Source organism: Nannobrachium achirus (genome assembly GCF_963921795.1).
Source record: "Nannobrachium achirus genome assembly, chromosome: 6".
Taxonomy (NCBI): Eukaryota; Metazoa; Chordata; class Actinopteri; order Myctophiformes; family Myctophidae; genus Nannobrachium; species Nannobrachium achirus.
This window is the reverse complement of record NC_137815.1, coordinates 55,996,340-56,015,798: the sequence shown is the minus strand read 5'-3', so window position 1 is coordinate 56,015,798 and position 19,459 is coordinate 55,996,340. Positions and strand designations below refer to the sequence as shown.

At 41.2% G+C, this 19,459-nt stretch overlaps 1 protein-coding gene across 1 annotated transcript; it reads left to right on the top strand.

Annotated features, from left to right (window-relative positions):
* Positions 1 to 5,903: 5,903 nt before the first annotated feature.
* nudt3b (nudix (nucleoside diphosphate linked moiety X)-type motif 3b) lies at positions 5,904 to 19,030 on the top strand. The gene is made up of 5 exons (XM_080728739.1): positions 5,904 to 6,187; positions 8,985 to 9,095; positions 14,300 to 14,344; positions 14,446 to 14,530; positions 15,404 to 19,030. The coding sequence occupies exons 1-5, from the start codon at positions 6,089 to 6,091 to the stop codon at positions 15,598 to 15,600; spliced, it is 537 nt and encodes a 178-aa protein (XP_080584865.1). The 5' UTR covers positions 5,904 to 6,088; the 3' UTR covers positions 15,601 to 19,030.
* Positions 19,031 to 19,459: the final 429 nt, after the last annotated feature.

Here is a 19,459-nt window from a genome sequence, read left to right as displayed (position 1 = left end):
TCAAATTCACCGCTCCACTTCGAACCGAGGTTTGATTTTTATTGAAGTGATCGCATTCACAATAATAGAATAGTCAAAAGATATCCATGAATCTCAATGTTATGACACTCAATTTTTAAAAACGCATTTTGCTTACAGGTTGCAGTGTATCAAACAGTCACACATTTTTCAATTAGTGCTTCTGGACACCTGAACTGTCTTGGCTGTCAACATCCGGGACTAGTTTCTGGGCAGTTGTGAATTTCAGTCATTTAGATTTAGTCTATTTGTCAGTTGAGACAGTGAAGTTTGAATTTGCTAATCATCATTATAGAGAACGCAAAGTCTGTCATCCTGGGTTACATCTGTCACAGGTATTGATATGAGTCCAGACCCACAGTCTCAAATGTATTTTATGCTGAACACCAATTACCGGTAGTTCCATTTGGAGATCCTCAAGCACATCTGATGCTGCATTGATGGCAAATGAGTGAAAATTCTTCTCCAGCTCTTGGAAACAATTCTGAAACTCACTTTTCAGCCATATTTTGTCCTTATACTTACCTGTCCATGTTGTAATTATTCCCGTGAGGGACACACAGAGACTACAAAGAGGAAATTAGCTGGGTGTCATTAGGATACTTGCGTCTGTATCCTAATGAAATATTTTAATTTGAAAGGCACAAATTCCGTAACTAGTTTTTTGTGATCACATTTACGATAATAGAATAGCCTAGAAATATACCTATGAATCTCAATAGTATGACACACTGTATTTCCTTATGCCTTTTGTTTTCATGTCGCAGTGCATCAAACACTTTTGTTTTACCTTTCTTTCAATTTCTGCTTCCAGACACCTGATATCTCAGGGCTATCACCACCAAGGACATGATTTGAATAATATCATTTAGATGTCTCTGTGTTCTATCCACCAAAATAAAGATGAACCCAGTAATGCCAGGACAAGTGCCTCCCATGGAGTGGTCACCTTTTGTTCATTTTTTAAATACTCCATATGGTCCGTAAGGAATTAAAATCTGCAGTTTTAGTTGCCAGACACCACCTTTCAAAAGGTGTACCCTTCTCTCTTGCAAACTCCACAAATGTCTGAGTCTCTGTTTTCTTCAGGCCACGGAATCGTTGCCTATAAGTTTCAGGTACCAGCTCACATGTCCTGAGAAGAGAACAGCACTTTTAACAATGTCATATTTAAGGCTGTCTTCAATTTAAAGGGCTGCACAAGCCCCCTGAGCTTTGCCAGTTATCTTGCATTGAAGCAGTAGCCTAAAGGCCAAACATCTTGGGGCCAATGTAAGGCAGCAGCAATTCTCTCAAATGCATTGAAATAACACTCCCATCTCACTCTCCCAGAAAGGAGGCACCAAAGCCTCCTTTCATGGAATGTACTAGCTGGAACAGAAGAGGATACTGAGGGTTATGTGTGTCCAATTCTGCCACTGGCTTCTCTTTCTCGTTCATGAATAGTCCAGTTTGCACAGGTTACAATATACATTTTGGACAAAAGATTGTCAAATTGCAGATGGTTGAGTCCCTTGGCTCTAATAATACTTTTATTACATCCTTAACAACTTTAACATTCTCTCAGGCTCCTGCAACAAACAGTAACCCCTCTCGGGGTATAATATTGGGAACCAAGGGGGAGATTTGAACAGTCAGCTAAAGGTCAAAGTGAAATAATGTATTGTATTCCCTACTCCAATTGATAAGAGCACCTTAACATGACTTGTGTAGCTCCGTTGGGATCTTTGACCGCCAGTGGGGAGTTTGCAGAGATGGTGCCCATGACAGACACCGCAACAACACGTTTTCTTGTCGAGGCCCTGGACAGACTGGGGGTTGACAGGGAGTCATGTACAGTGGGTGGTTAACTGGGTAGTTGCCGTCCATTGTTTTATAACACAACAACAAGCTGTCAGCGCAGCAGGCGGTACATACTGTACAGCATGTAGGGAGAGATAGTGTCAAGACAGCAGCAAAAGAGTGGCTACAGATACATAATAAATAGTCCTGAATACCAAATCATCCAGTGGGAGTCGGACAGATTGGACCCTTTGGCTGCCAGCTTTTCACTCTGCTCTAGCGCCATGCTTAGGCTGCAATTTCCACATGAACACAAGATATCTCAAAGTCCAAAGGGGGGATTGTGATGAATCTTGCTATATATGTTCCCTCCAGAGGATCAATGCTACTGTTTTTGGTGACACTGTCCTTTCTTTTAGCACAACCGGCAGGGGAACTGGGCATCTGGATCCACGTCAATCATGAGTAAATTGATGAATTCATGAGTGATGAAACAAATACGTCCTTTTTTTAGACAATTTAACTTTTCTATTAAACATCTTCGTAATGAGGTCCTTAAGAGAGACCTGGATGCTCAGACTCAGTCAGTGGGACACAGATGTTTTCTTTGAATGAACACCCAAAGGAGCAGTGTGGTACAAACTGTAAGTGCCAAATCTGGAATCTAGAAAGGACACAAATATGTGTACATCCTGTCCTCCATTAGTCAATCCAAATTACACACTTATACCCAATTATACAGTTCAGAAACCTGCCTACCAATGACATCATCAATGGGTGTTGGAGAGGAACTGACCATGGAACAAGGGGGCCATCCGATACAAGAAGCAGGCCTGGCTCGACTTAGGTCACCCGAGACTGGTCATAGTAAGTACGCAGAGACCCGACATCACCACAGCTGATGTGATATGTCATACAAAGAGACGCTCCATATAGGGTCTGGTGAGGCCAGGAGTATGACATGACACCCCTTCGGCAGGGGATATAATGGACACGACAAGACCAAATTGACATCAGTAGTCGAAGAGAAAATATAAGACTCGTTCCCAGGTGACATCTTCACTCAGGTTATAAGAACACCATAAGCAGAACTTGCAGAGAATGAACAGGCAGATTGGAAATGCTTAAACTCTCGGCTGGAAGTGACCCGCAATAACACAATATCCTGCAATATACCGCCTGCCTGTACAGGACAGGGCAGCGTCGGAGCAGAGAGCCTGAGGCTTATTTCAATGGGGATTTTAAGCTTAAAGAAACTACAGCCTTTCTCTTTCTGGAATGTCTCAAAGTGGGGTCCCTCAGGACCCCACTTTCAGGTGTAAGCTGCAGAAAAGCATATAGGGAGGGACCAGGCTCATGAACTTGACATTGAACATTAAATTCCACTTAAAACCATAAGTCTGTCTGAACCATTCTGAATGGGTTTGTTTGATTGGTGAAGGTGTTATGAAGGTATTATGAAGTCTCATAATAACAAGAGATTGTTATCACTATAATGAGATCCGTTCCTCATAGATGACATCAAGAAAGGCTAAAGAAATCTTAAGACAAGCCCTGTAGAACAAACTCCTTACTGTTATGCATGTATGTATGTATTCTTAACAGAGATCTATCTTATAGACAGAGATATAACAGAGATATAACATACGGACAAGCCATTTAGCCCTAGAATGGCTGCCTGTGATATTATACATTTCAATGTATTCCATATAGTTTTGTGTTCAGCCCCCCCCCCCCCCCCAGTTTTGTGTTCAGCCCCCCCCCATACAATTATTAATGCCGCCCTCGCCCTGCCTTTATCCAAGGCACTATACAAATATATGCAACCATGCAAGGCAGGTAACCTGCTCACCGGGAGCAACTAGGGGTTCAGAGTCGTGACTCTTCTACACTAACTCTGGGGGAGCCCAGATTCGAACTGGGAACCCTCCGGTTTCTAACAATGTATGTTTCTCTACCCCTGAGCCAATGCCGCCTCAGGAAGGCATAGTAGTCCGGGAAAAATGGGGGTGAACGTGGATTCGCCTGTAAAAGTTTTTTTCTCAACTGATTCTTGTAGCTTGGGGTCACCTCTTAAGGATTCAAGAGGATGACCAGTGATATCCATTGAGCATTTTTTATTATTAACCCCTTAATGCCTGAAACATGGGCTCCCATTGACTTTCTATACAGGAGGAAAATACCCAGAAAAATATTATTTTTCGGGGTATTTAAGGAGGATCTGAGGGGTCTAACTAGGGGTTTGTCATGATGCTGAATCCATTGCAGGCATTTGTTTTGCACAAAAAACATTCCGTGGGCTAGAAATAGCCTCAGAAAACAATACACGTATGGGTGAGTATTCATGTTAGTCGGAGGCCTTAGGGTTTTTTTTCTCGTGCTAATCAGTCTAAAAGTGCAAAATTTTGCACAGATGTATAGCTCAGGGCATGCTCTAATGATTTAGCTAGGTCGGCGACCTTCGGGGTCACCACAACACCCACAAAACTCTGAAAAGTGATGACTCATCACTTTTCATCACTAAAGTCGATGGGAGCCCAACTTGATTTGGCCACTGTGGCGACCCCGAATGTCGCAGACTCGGGCGCCCTAGCTAAATCATTAGAGCAAGCCCTGAGCTACATCTGTGCAAATTTTTGCACTTTTAGACTGATTAGCACGAGAAAAAAAACCCTAAGGCCTCCGACTAACATGAATACTCACCCATACGTGTATTGTTTTCTGAGGCTATTTCTAGCCCACGGAATGTTTTTTTGTGCAAAACAAATGCCTGCAATGGATTCAGCATCATGACAAACCCCTAGTTAGACCCCTCAGACCCTCCTTAAATACCCCGAAAAATAATCTTTTTCTGGGTATTTTCCTCCTGTATAGAAAGTCAATGGGAGCCCATGTTTCAGGCATTAAGGGGTTAATAATAAAAAATGCTCAATAGATATCACTGGTCATCCTCTTGAATCCTTAAGAGGTGACCCCAAGCTACAAGAATCAGTTGAGAAAAAAACTTTTACCGACGAAACCACGTTCAGCCAAAAATCACAGTTTTTTTCCCGGACTATAGGGGTAATCTGGTTGTGCACAAAATGTATGTAATAAAATGTATCACAGCCATTCTAGGGCTAGCCGCTTTTGATTGATTGATTGATTGATTAATTAACTGAATACTTTATTAACAGTTCCATAAGGATGCTAAAAGTATAAACTCAAGAAAGTCCTGTGTATTACTTAATCGAAACATTCAAAGACAAACAACATAATATGCATTGTATATCATATTATACAGTACTATGTTATGCTACTCACAACAACAGAACAAGATAACTCCGTGTGGGCTAGACTTCTGCCTTCCCGATAATTATCACATCTGGGCGCTGTCCATTACCTGGGGTGCTGAAACTGTGCCTAACAGTATGAGGGATGAATCAGCTGTGTACTGCATTGATTTCACAACATAAATTAAATAAAGGCGAGGGGTGAGGTCAATGGCATTTAGAGGCTAACTTGTTGGCACCAACTTGGAATAAAATCGAACTTGAACTGGTAGGCTACAGCCTTATTTATTTATTCACTCATCTTTACTTTTCAGTGGTTCTCAAAGTGGGGTCCGGGGACCCCCAGGGTCCTTGAGGGAGTTCAAGGGGGTCTCCACCTCTATGGTCCCCACCAAATGGACCCATAGGCCTACAAGTCTGTAACTCAGAGAGTGTAACCAACTGGTCCCGCTCCATATGGTTCCATTTGTACACTCTCTTAATTAAATTAACATAGATTTTACTAAATAAATTGGTGTCTAAGAGATATAAATACCATTAAATGGGGGTCCGTAGCGTAGCCTGCCTAATGCATGTCAAACTGGGGGTCCTTGAAATTTAAAATGGTTGAAAATCACTGCTAGAGCCTTAAAGATCCTCTCTTACTGGGGTCCCTGGCATATCTTTTCAAATGTGGGTCCGCGGACAAATACCCATTCATTTAAGGGGTCCCTGACGAGAAAATGTTTGAGAACCACTGGCTTAAATTCTTCAAAACACGATACGTAACATTCTTACGCTCGCTTGGGTGCGAAAGGTTAAATTACGTCGTGGGCGTAGCGGCGACTTGTAATGGCGACCGTGTGCCGTGCATAGATGTGTGCCTAGGCTTGTGAAGATGAAGCGGAGGAGAAGTTATCTCTTTTAAAGCTAAACGCCGATGTTCCCCCGCTGCAGGAGGACTTTGCGTCTCAATAATCCAGCGCTCTCTTCACTAGGGGTCCACTTTGCTTGCTATATTCTTTAGAACTTTAGACATGATGAAGCTCAAGTCCAACCAGACCCGGACGTACGACGGGGACGGATACAAGAAGCGGGCCGCCTGTCTGTGCTTCAGGAGCGAGACGGAGGAGGAGGTGAGTCCGAGGAGGAGAGCTGTTCACGGGCAACGTTTGCACCCCGATCGTCGCGCGACCGGGGTCTTTCGGGGACATCGACGCGTTTCTAGTCAAAACGAGGGAGTCGACGAGTGTCGCGTCGACATTTTTCACAGTAGGAAATAACTCCGTATATGTTAAAACGGCAACCATCGCGCGACGAAGTATGACGTTGGGCCAGGCTAGCTCTGGTTCGGTTAACGCTATGTCACTTGCGCTCACGGCCGCGGTAGCCCAGGCTGCGCAGCCTCTCGTCTGTATTCAAAATAAAAAATACACTTTTGCCACTCACCAAAACAAAGACGGTTCTATGATGTCGAAAGCCTACTTTCCTGAATGGGAACACTTGGAGCCCCCCACCTCACGTCTAAAATACACTTTTTGGCTAGAAAAGAAAATATTTCACCAGAGGTTTTAGCTACTCCACAGCGCCCTCTACAGATCTTTTTAATAGAAAATTCTATTGATCAGATTTTGAAATATTTTCTTTTCTGGCTAAAATGAGTATTTTAGACGTGAGGTTTGGGGCTCAGAGTGTTCCCACTAACGAAATCAGGCTTTCAACTCCCTTAAGCCATCTTTGTTTTGGCAAGTAGCGAAAGTGTATTTTTGTATTTTGACTACAGACGAGAGGGTAGCAGCCTTTCCTGCGGGCGCAAGGGCTCATCGATGACATGGCGTTAAGGAGAACTCATTCTAACGCTATCGAGCTAGGCCAGGCTGAACGGATCCCGTGGTCTTCTCTATGAACCTGTAACGTTACATAATCAATGAGCAATCGGGCATGGGTGTTGTTTCTATAGTAGCTGGTAAACGCAGAGAGCCGCCGACAGACATGGCCCTGGTCTGGTGGGGTTCTGCTTTTAGTTTTGTTTCTGGTCAAGCAGAGTGTTATGTAAGCTACTTTAGCATACAACACAACACAGCAGGCTATAATAGCTGGCAGTCACCGTCTGCTGGACAGTGAGCCAGGTCGTTAGCAACACGCTACTACTGCTAAGCACAGTCTATGCTGCTACCAGGCTAACAGCTGTCTAGTAGCAGCGACCACATCCCATCACAGCAGTGGTTCTCAAACTTTTTCATGTCAAGGACCCCCAAATCGACACTTATTAGCCCGCGGAACCCCCCATTTGAAAAGATATACCAGGGACCCCCATAGCTCTAGCAGTGATTCCCAACCATTTTAATTTCAAGGACCCCCAGTTTGACATGCATTAGGACTACGGACCCCCATTTACTGGCATTTCTAAGACCCCAATCTATATTGTAAAATCAATATCAGACATCAGAGAGTGTATAAATGGACCCGTCAGGGTTGGTTCCATAAGGGTCCATTTGGTTCCTAACTATCATTTACCTGGGTTCACCCGAATCCCACTTTGAGAACCACTGCATCACAGGACAGACAGGAGGCTTGTGATTTCGTTGTTTTTAGTTGACATGGATCAATGCCACTTGATTGAGTCCTCTTTTTTAACATTACTGTTAAATCGGTTGGCCCATACCTGCTAAAGCTCTTGACTAACATTGACTCGCTTTATGGTGTATTAGCCTTCATGGACCAATGGGATACAATAAGCAAATCATTCGCTTTACAATTATGAGTCAAAGGGTGTGAATGTGAAATGACCAGTGGCACATTGTTTAGGCAGCACCAACAAAAGATCTTGGAAGTTTCATTTTTGCAAGCAGGTTGAGGTTGTAATATAACCACCTGGTCTCCACTCCAGACCGGAAGTGTCAAAGGTGGCTTTGTATTAACCAGGGAGGAGAGGAGAGATGACACACATTCATGTTTGTGTTTGTATGAGCGGAAAATCAATAATTGACTGTGTCTGTGATGGTCATTTGGATTACAGGAAACATGGTGTTTATCCATGAAATGAACAGCTGGTCTTGGCAGGTACTTAGTCAGACCTTAAATAATAGACTTACCTACAATTGAAAATATAATGAAACACATTGTCATGATTCAATTATATGAAGGCTGATTGTTGAACAAAACTTATTTTGAGAGCACTGCGTACATTCGTATTACAAGAACTAGTTGCACTCCAATGAAAAGTCTTAATCAACAGGCATTGACACTAAGGCTTGCCCACCTGCAGGTAAATAAAACCTTCGGGCAGGTGAAGTTTGCTTTCAGCTTGCCCGACTGGGCAAGTGCTCATTTGAGAGGGGACACAACCGTCTATAAACACAACACCAGATATGTGTCTAAACACCTGAACATGACCAGGCCAGCGCACTTTGTCTTCTGGTCTGTGGAATGTAACAAGTGTGAAACCATATACATACTTGGATTTGAAGGTATTGACGTATGATTTTTTTAGTGCACAGCCCCAGAAAGTAAAGAAATAAGTGTTAAATTGAGAGGTATACCTACAGTATCATACCTACAGTATCATTTTATAATGGACAATTCACTTTTGGGGCAAGTGGGCATGACCTTCGGGCAAGTAGAACATGACCTGTACTTGCCCGACGGGCAAGTGCCTCTGAGACCTTCATTTTGCTGGTCAGATCATCTTTCTCTTGGGCAAGATATATTGTGTGTGTGTGTGTGTGTGTGTGTGTGTGTGTGTGTGTGTGTGTGTGTGTGTGTGTGTGTGTGTGTGTGTGTGTGTGTGTGTGTGTGTGTGTGTGTGTGTGTGTGTGTGTGTGTGTGTGTGTGTGTGTGTGTGTGTGTGTGTGTGTGTGTGTGTGTGTGATCTATCAAAGCATTTCTAATTATACAGTATGTCTAAGCATTCTTATTTGCAAATGTTTTCAGGTGCTACTGGTGAGCAGTAGTCGGCATCCTGACAAATGGATTGTTCCTGGTGGAGGAATGGAGCCAGAGGAAGAGCCCAATGTTGCTGCAGCTCGAGAAGTGTGTGAAGAGGTTAGTTCTCGTTCTTTTAAGGAACTTGGTGTAGAACATTGGTTCCCTAACGGTGTGCTGAGGCACACTGGCTGGTGTGCCATGAGACAAGTTAAGGTGTGCCTTGGGACATTATTATTGCAAGGTATATGTACAACTATACAAAAAGTTATGAATATTTTTACAAAATATAAAAAGGAAAGAAGCCCAAAAGGGCTTATACGAGGCCTCTAACTATATGACATTATTATTAGAACATGATTTGTCAACAACAAAATATGAATAGATAGAATTTACAAATAATATGATTGCAGTATAAAAAAAAATCTACAACGTAATTGAATTACTTGATTATACCTGATTATCCATGACAAGATTACTGATAATAATTAGTCAATAGTTGAAATTTTTGGGGCCGATACCGATCAACTGGAATCAGTATCTGCCGATACCAATATTCCCTATCACAGCGTCAAATCCATAAATTCTTTTTTTTGTTCATTTATTGTTACTGTAGCAGCATTCTTCTTACAAAACATTGACTCTAGTTGCGTTTCTATAAAGCCGTTTTTTGCGCATTAAGGCTTTTGCGCATAAATCTATTAATGGAAACACTTCAAAATTCGAATAAACTTTCATTATCCATGCGCATGGAGGAGGTGGATTTTGAGGCTTTATTGAAAAAACGTAATGCGAAATGCAATGGAAACACTAAGCGAATACGTTTTGTATTAAAATGCATTGAACTCGCATGATCTCGATTTGGCTGAAGGGAGCTACCAACTTTTTAGCGCCGTGTTCACAACTACTATACCTTGCATTGGATGTTTATTTTACGGCACTGTTGTGTGCACTGTGCAAGCGAACCTCGTCCATCACATCACCCAAGTAAATCCTGGCTAACCCCGTGCTACATGCCAAAAGTGGACGATCTACAAACTCACAGCAGCACGCATCCGCAACACGTTGTGAGCTTGCAGATCGGCCACCTTCCAGATGCAGAAACTTGTAGGATGAGTGTGCAGCGAGTCGCAACAGTCAGACGTGCAGTGCTCACGTCTCGGATTTGGTCTGAAAAAATCAGCTCTGTGTGCAAGCCCGCGGGAAGTCATTTACAGTAGGTCAGTCAGACGGACCCAGGGTCTCCCAAGTATCGCATTTCATCAGTTTAATGGAAACAGGCTAAATTCGCTTTGTCTTTTTGCGAATTTCTGATAATTCAGAATTTTCGAATAAGCTTTATGGAAACGCATAGTATAAACATTAGGAGATTGCAGGCTGAGGTCCTTTAGTATCCAATTCAACTTGTAGGAGTTGAAGCTGAGGTTACATTCAGTCCCACAGATAAATATTGTGAAAATAGCTGATCTAGCTTGTAGATCGGCAAAGCCGATAGACAAAGCCGATACCGATCAAAGCCGATAGAGGCATTATCGGCCGATCGCGATCACTCTCTAACTTAAACCACTTAAAGCCCGGTGTCCCTAGTATGGGCATGTCATTATATTTGTTTTCACAAATAAAATAAAAAGTGAAAATAACAAATTTACAGGTGTGCCTGAGAATTCTGAAAACCATTTGTGTAGTTGACCAGAATAAAGATACCAAAGATTGAACAGTGATGTTTCCAACGAGCAAAAGCCTGTTGTTTCATGGGGCCCTGACATTGAAAGTCTGAATTCATAATTTGTAGTCGGGTGTATTGTTGCTCCATAAAAATGACTTGTTTGTGTGTCAACATGACTTGAGTCATTATTGTTGAGCAAAAGGGTTGTGCAAGAAAGTATGACCTATGAAGTGGCCCTTAATGTGTCAATGGTGTGGTTCAAGGGGCCCAAGAATCTGAAGCACTTCCACTAGATGGCTGGCACTTCGTTGTGACATCACTGATGAATCCTTTTTCATTCTAGGTAGAGATATGCCAGGCATAATACAGTAGTGCCAATTTGGAGATGTAATTGGCACTCAATTCTTTATAACTGACTTAATGTAACAACTAAACATCATACTGTATATTAAATCCTTTTGAAATTGTGAAACAGAAATGCACCATAGAAGATTATGTTTGAAATTGTGAAACAGAAATGCACCATAGAAGATTATGTAACTCATTTCCAGACACATTACTCAAGGTAAAGCCCTCACTTTGTCTCTCCTTTGAGCAAGTCAGTTTGAGTATATTAAATCATGTCAGTATTTAACACTAAGCCAGGCCTAACAGTCAGTACTGCAACCTGTTTTCCAGGGCAGAGAGAGCCTGGCAACATATACAATAAGCTGTATATCAACATCATGTTTAAAAGCAGAGTTGCCAAAAGGCATCTTTAGCTTTCCCAGTGGTTACAGTACAGCTGTATCCATCCTTTAATTCCTGCAAAGGAATAAGCCATGAGCCTTTATTGCTTGGATATCTTCTGTTTTACAGCAAGCAACAGCCTTGTTAAACAGGCCTAAATTGTGTCTAAAGCTTCCATTTTATATAAAGCTTACTATTTGTTATTTTACAAAAATAGTGGCACAGTTTTGTCCAGCGTCGACCATAGCTGAATGGATCCTCTGGGAAATTGGTCGTCTGGGAAATAGAACGTCCCCGGTACGTGCCCCGGCTCTGGTCTATGTGAAATAGAAGGTCCCCGGTTTGTGGCCCAGCTCCGCTCTATGTGTTAAAAGTGTCCCTGGACAAAACACTTACACCCTAACTGCTCCCTAGGTGCTGTGCCCACTGCTCCTAATGGCTAGGATGGATTAAATGCAGAGGACAAATTTCACATAATATGCAAATGTACTGTGAAAAAAATACATTACAATATGTTTCTATTTCGTTTTATCCCAGTGTTACGAATGCATTATCCACCTTTGGCTGTGATGAATCACTATGATGAATAACTACTATAGGTTGCTTATTTCACATTTCACTCTATTTTTCTTTTTCGTGCAAACATTCTATTTGATCTTGGTGTTCAGATTGTCAGGTTGCTTAGGATGTCACGTTTGCCAATTGTTTTGTGACATTATTGGCTTATCAAATCCAGATGTTATGCCTCACACCCACCGTCCACCCACAAGCCAATATTAATATCAAACAAGCTTAAAGTATATGGTATTTGCTAATATGGTATTTGCTAATATGCTAATACCCATGAATATTTCTCATCCTAAATAGAAGTCCGTGTCTGCTTATTTAGCTTTAGTATGCCATGAAATCAAATGCAAACTTACAGGGTTAGGGTCAGGGCTGTGTTAGGGCCGATGCATTCTCCACTTTTAGAGACAAATTTATTTCGGTTCAGGGAGTCACAAAATCTCGGCTGCACCGATCCTCTGATCCTCTGAATGACGTCATATTGTAGATTAGACAGAGCCGAACCGAAATAAATTCATCTCTAAAAGTGGAGTATGCATCGGCCGTTCCAGTAGTTGTGCCATTCTTAACAGAATGTAACAGACACATAAACCCCTTTGAATGGACACAGGGCCAAGGCATTGAATTTCACCCGCCTGTCCGTTCTTGGCAGACTGCTGACTGCATAAAGCCTATTCTCTGTCCATGATCCCTCACACTGATGGATGCTGATATCATCTCTTACTCTGGCTGCTACTCAGTAGATAGGGCAGCTACCAGGACCTTGTCGCTTGCCAACATATTTTCTACCGGGCCAAGGTGTCCAAGTTTGTTAAAAGCAGTAAATGGTAACACTGCACCAGTCCAGAAACGTATGCAGTTTACTTTGTGGGCAGGACTTGTTGCAAAATGGTATACATGTGCTCCTAAGCCTCTTATTGTGTGGTGATGTAAAAGGGCATACCCATTACGTTGATCCTGCCGTAGCTTGTTCTGATGGTGATTGACTGCTTATGCTTATTGGTTTGGAGGCCTGCCAGGGATGGAGCGGGCCAAAGGTTATATATTGCTTTACCTCATCATGTCTGGCTTTAAATATATACCCTCAGTCACTCTGACAATGACAAGATTTTAATCATTTTCACCAACACACTGTTGTTGTTGTTGTTTGTTTTGCCCTATTACCCAAGCCTTGGCACTTTTCTATGCTTCTTTGTGCCATACAATCTGGCTGATAGTCTACACAGAATGTAGGTCTGAGACTGTGTATGGTGCATGGAGTCAACATTTATTTATAGGCCGAAACTGGAACCAGAAGAAGCTGTGAAGATGTCAGCAGGCACTTGGCTCTGTATCTAAACCTGGCCCGCTAATATCCACCTTTGGGATAAGTCAGGCTCTTGTCCAAATCAGTGTTGCTGCCTTGCCAGAACAATTAACGGTTTGATTAACATTGTATTTTAGTTTCTTCTTTCTTCCTCCCCAGAATCAATACTGTAATTTGTAGTGTTTCACAAGACCTTTGCTATTGTCAGCTGATGTCAAGTTCCTAATCACCTTTCTTTGTATATCTTGTTTTACACTTAAATCATGCTCCTGTCCATATCCTTATTGAGCCCTTAAAGGTGTAGTTCACCCCCAAAATGATTTTTTTCCCCTATTGATTACTCATGCCATGGAGACTTGACTTGAATATTTGTTTTGTATTTGTGGAATTCCTAAGACAAAAATGTGATTATAGTAAATTTACCCTGATGGTTTCCCCATCCAGTGCCATGCATTTGGGTCCCCATCCAGGGCCATGCATTCGGGTCCCCATCCGGAAACAATGGGGGTACATTTACTATAATCACACTGTTGTCTTAGGAATGCGACAAATACAAAAAAATATTATTGAACTCAAGTCTTTATGGCATGAGTAATCAGTAGGAAAAAAAGTCATTTTGGGGGTGACCTACTCCTTTAATAACATTATTGTCAGCAACATGAAATGGCTCCATTTATCTTTCAATTGGAAATATTGTGACCTTTGTGTGGCTTCGGTTCTGTAGTCTGCAATGGGATGAAAGTGATTATTAGGCTAGTTGGACTAATCATCTATTCATCTACCTTTTTATTGCAAATGCAAGTCTGCTGTTCAGTTGTAATGTGGCGCCCTCTGCTGAAAAACAGCTCATCACTCTTTCTTTTAGTATAGACACAGTATATAGGAAAAATAAGCTCCATTTCACTCTTGTCTACATAACAGTTGCTGAATGTGCTGAATTGACATTATTATCATTTCTTTCACATGTGCAGCATTTAACTTTAACTTTTTTCTTTTTACGAACAAAACGGGCTATTAATTATTTAATTTAATGCTTTTCTTCATTTTGCTCAACAGGCTGGCGTTAAGGGGACTTTAGGACGCTTAGTTGGAGTATTTGAGGTGAGCTTTTCAGATGTCATGCACAGGTTTTATTTGATCTTGGATTTGGTGTCATGTTCTGTAGTGGGCTGCCTTTTTAAGTCTGAATATTTCCCCAACAGAATGGAGAGAGGAAACACAGAACATATGTCTATGTTCTTATTGTGACTGAGGTGTTGGATGACTGGGAGGACTCGGTCAATATTGGTAAAGTATACCTTTTTCTTACAAAAACATAAAATGAGGATTATGGACCAAGTTCACATGTAGTCACATGGGCCCTCATTTATCAATGGAACGTACAAACCAGCTTAAATTCGAGCCCGGGCCAGGAATCCCTGTGTACCCTGTCAATTGCAGCTCAATTTGTCAGTAGTTGATAAATGTGTCTGAGCCTCACCCCACCTGTTTTTCGACATTAAGAAATGGAATGCAGCCAAGAAGAGGATCTTCTCCGACATGTGAAGTTACCCCACAAATCATCTCCATGGATTCACACACAGCTACACAGCACACATGCCTATCATATGCGTGGCATGGCACACGCTATTTGCACAAACAGGGCACAGACCTGATACATGACACACAGACACATCTGTCACATCGGCCACATACGTAACATTGCAAGTCCAGACAACTATAAAGTGTCACGATATGTCAGAAAAATCTGAATGTGGTCTGGGGAAGTAAAAAAAAAAAAAAAAAAATATATATATATATATATATATATATATATATATATGCATCTTTTCTTTTATTCTAGCCATAAGTAAAGATACCTATCCTAAACTAAAACCTCCTAATTAGTGTTTTTTTGTCTATGGCTTTATTTTCTTATTTTCTTTGTCTTTCTCTGGGCCTTGATATCACAACACACAGGGCTTCATTTCTGTGATTATAACATCAGCGCTGTTAACACCCAGCTCTTATCAAAGTGAAGCATTAGTTCTCAGTTTAACACTGCCAATAGTCAACGTTTCAGCAGTGCTTCACAGTTGCTGTTGTCGATGCTGTCGCCTCCTCCATCCGCTTGAACCCTATCTGACAACGGCTGCCTGTGTTGCTCTTCTCTGTCTACAGGAAGAAAAAGGGAGTGGTTTAAAATAGACGATGCCATACAAGTGTTGCTGTGTCACAAGCCTGTGCAGGCCACCTACTTCGAGGCTCTACAGGAGGGTTGCCTGAACAGCAACGGAACGCCCTTGGTGGCAACGATAGCTGGGGACCTCTCTCCTACCTACAGCATCAACCAGAGCTCCGTCTCGGATATCAGATAACTAAAACACAAACACTGATGCCCCCCACTCAACACCCCTCCCCAGGAGCTTACGCCACCGCTCGCGCTCTTACTTGTATCGTTTTTCGGTATGTTATTTTCTCTTTTATCTCAATAAAAATAACATGGTTTGCCTTGCCAACTCCTTGGTGCCAGTATTGTGGCACACACTTGATGACAAGTGAATATTCTAAATTCTTTGTAAATGTCATCTTTTACCCCACCCTCCCCCTGTGTCTTTTTCTTTGTACTGACAATTGCATGAAATGTTCCCACTATCCTGAACCCCCACATCCCAACCCTAACATTCTCCTTCCTCAACACGCTCTTAGCGTGGAGTTTATTGAATGCAAGAACTACTTTTTACTGTTGTAATGTAAAAGTGTATACTTAGTGCTTAAGCTGAAGGCTTTCCGTGGTCTTTTTAAATGTCCCCCTCTTATTTGTATTTCTTTGAACTTCTTGCCTTTAGTTTCTGTGGGTGAATGTGCTCGTGAGTATATCCTCCTCTCTTGTATGGATAGGAAATGTTCTGTGTCTGAATGGACTGAATTGTGGGAAGTGACTTATCTTTGCATGAGCACTCTTTTTATGTTCCCCTCACTCTAACTTGGGTGACCTTGATGACCTTTCTTCCATTTCTTTCTTTCTTTTAGTGGTTATTTTTTGTCACAGAATTGGAACTATACAGCCCCTCGGTGAGGTTCTTACCAGTTTTTAAGTGTCAAGTACGCCTCTCCCTCGTTTGGGAAGCTAGCCAATCACTACAGGTTTCACTCTCAAACAGAGGATATACTGTATATGTTAATATAATAGAGAGCGAGAATGTTAATGCACAATGTAAAATCATCTTAGTGTCTTTACCTGCTATTTAATCCCTTCAGTCTGTATTTTTATTTTTATTTTTTGATCTCTTAGGTTGAGTTGGTTCTGAATGACTGCAACGTCTTCCTCTGAATGCTAAGAGAGGTATAAAGCCTGAATTATGCTTCGGCGACAAAGTGTATTTTCAATTGAAAAAGTGTGATACGTCAGGACTTCTTTCTGTTTGGAATTACATTATATTTGTCAAGCTAAATCATGCTTTTGGAGTGTGGTTTTCAAAAACGATGGGCTCGTAATTTCAAAATCCAGCACATATCACTTGAGTTTTTTTTTTGTTTTTTTCTTTTTTAATCAATTTCCAATGTTTTTACACCTCACATTCAGTTCGGTTGATAGAAATTGTTTACATTGTGTTTAATATACTAGCACTAGACAGGTGTTTTTTTAAATTACTTTTTAGTGGGCACTTTTCAGTATGATTCATGATTGATTTTTTTTCTTTTTTTAACATCATTCTTTAGTATTTAATCTGCATCCCCAGAAACACTCAAAAAAACAACTGCTTGACATTGAAAGTAAAGGAATCTAAAATGCTGTCTTTGGCAAGATGCAGAACAAACAAGCCTTGTACAGTTTGAGACCTCGTTTTTAATATAAATATGTAAAATGCTTTTGGATACTAGTTTTTCTTCATTTTTGTTTTGATAATTTCTTTCTCTTTCACGTCTGGCAAAAGCCAAGCTGCGTCACTTGCCTCGATGCAGCCCAGAGCAGCTGGCTCAATACTGTGAAACTGGAGGCGCTGTAGATAGCATGTAAGACTTTTTTTTATTGTAAATTGTTCATTTCTGTATAGATCAAAGGTGAGAGTACAAATGACAAACGCTTCTCTAAGACATCTGTGTGTGCAACATGTCGTGAAAACCGAGGGCCAGAATTATCTACTCAGATCTTAAGTGTGGCATTGGCTTTTTGAAGTTCATTCATTGGGGATTTTCTCCTTGAGATGGCATACAACACATCTTAAAGGCTGTAGAACAAGGGATGCTGCTGAATTAGTCTGGCTGGGAGTGATGGGCCTGAATCTGGGGCCCACCTCCACTTAGGAGTTTCCTAGACTGCCATTTATACTATCTGTCCCTGGCTAACAGTTTGACAGGCCTGAGACATTAGCAGAGGTTATGAAGTAGTGGTGACTTACTGGGTACTAGACAAGCCTCTGGATCTGGATTTGTTTCATAAATTGTCATTCCATAAAACTGGGCATGAGTCAATTCACTATTAGCGCCACTCCTTACATTGATAACCCTAATCTCTGTGCGTAATTTACAGATTATTACTTTAGTTGAGTATTTTAGAAATATCCCTTGAATTGCTTGAGACTTTGAGCTAGCATTTTTTTTTTTATTGCTTTGCATCAGGAGGGCGTGGCGGCCAAAGTCTTCATTTGTAACATCCTGGTACTTTCAAATGTAATGCTTTACAAGCCAATTTGACCTGTTGAGTCTCCGTTTTGTATGTGTACAGTTAGATGTTAACAGGATGAAGTTGTACACGGGTGGTGGGAATTCCAAAACCTGATCCTCTGTGGCTGACTAGTCGGGGACTAAACGAGTTGAAAGTGATAATGGCTTGATGTGGGTCACAGCTGCTGTCAAAATGAATGTGAGGAGGATTTTCACAAGTAACAGCCAATGACTGAATGAACATTTATGACCACTTGTTCTTGATTTTTTTCCCCTCTTCTCTGTGATTTTATCTCTTGTGTTATTGACAAGATAATGTCTTGTACATAGCTAACGCAGCACCCTTATAAACCAGAGGGCCCTTCTCTCCTCTGGCTTTGGTCAATGATGGTTAGTGTAATCTGTTCCCCTTAACCCCTTAATCTTTGACTCCAAATTCAGTCATTTCCTAAATCTCAGATAAAGTAGATGATGGACACTGAGGTACAGGGGGAGGGGAGCAGTGAATAACGAGGTAATGTCCCTCTTGAGTTGAGTTGGTGCCTAGGCATCCTTTTTCTTACTGAGATTTCTAATCCATCATCGGATTGACTGTTATTTCTAATGATATCAATGCTTCGGAACCGTGAAATAAATGAATGACTGAATCAATTTAATGGATGAATTTAAAAGATAAAAGCTGTTTCAGTTAAATGTCCTTAATTCCCAGTGATTCTTGACCGCTGTTAATGGCACCATCTAGTGGTTAACCTAGCTATACCATAAAAGCACATCACTTTATAAAATGAGGATTATCACATGTATGCAGCCACAAGTTTCATTTTGCATAGCTGCCCCTGTGGAATTTATAATTATTTCTGGTAATGTTCTTAATTGAGCAACCTTAATAGTAATTCTAAACTTCATTAAAAATGTTAATGTACCTATAGAATACTTGGAACTAAATTGAATAACACGTGCACTTGTCGCCATTGACCTCAGCCTTGAAGTTACCTACAGTACATATTTGTTGTAATTGTATTCTCCAAGGTATGTGTCACTGGAATTTTCTTTTCCTCTTGTCATTTGGGACTGTGGAATAAACCAGTGTGAGAAGACTGAAGATTGTAATATAAATGTGCCAACAAATAAACACCAGTATTTCACAATTCAGTCCATTGTCTTTGTTACTGTAGCAATCAGTCCCGGTTGTAGTAGCACAATTCATGTTTTAATTGTTAGGAGAAATATATATTAAAATGTATTTGTCATAATGGGAGACCAAGAATCAGGCTGAAAATAAGAGATTGAATACACAGGACCTAGATGGAAAGAAGCCCTCTGGGCTTTTCGTGTTATTCTTTTAGCATTATTCATAACTGTACATCTGTGCTTTTTGCAACCTGTTAAAGTATTCAATCAATAAAGGTTGGAAGTTATAACACTTAATTATTATTGTGCGGTGTGGCTTCGAGCAGTATTGCTCCAGAGTGCTTGCTCATTGCTCCTAATGATTATGGGATGCGTGGAATGCAGAGGATGCATTTCACATGTGTGCTGCATATACAGTATACCTATACAGTGACAGAA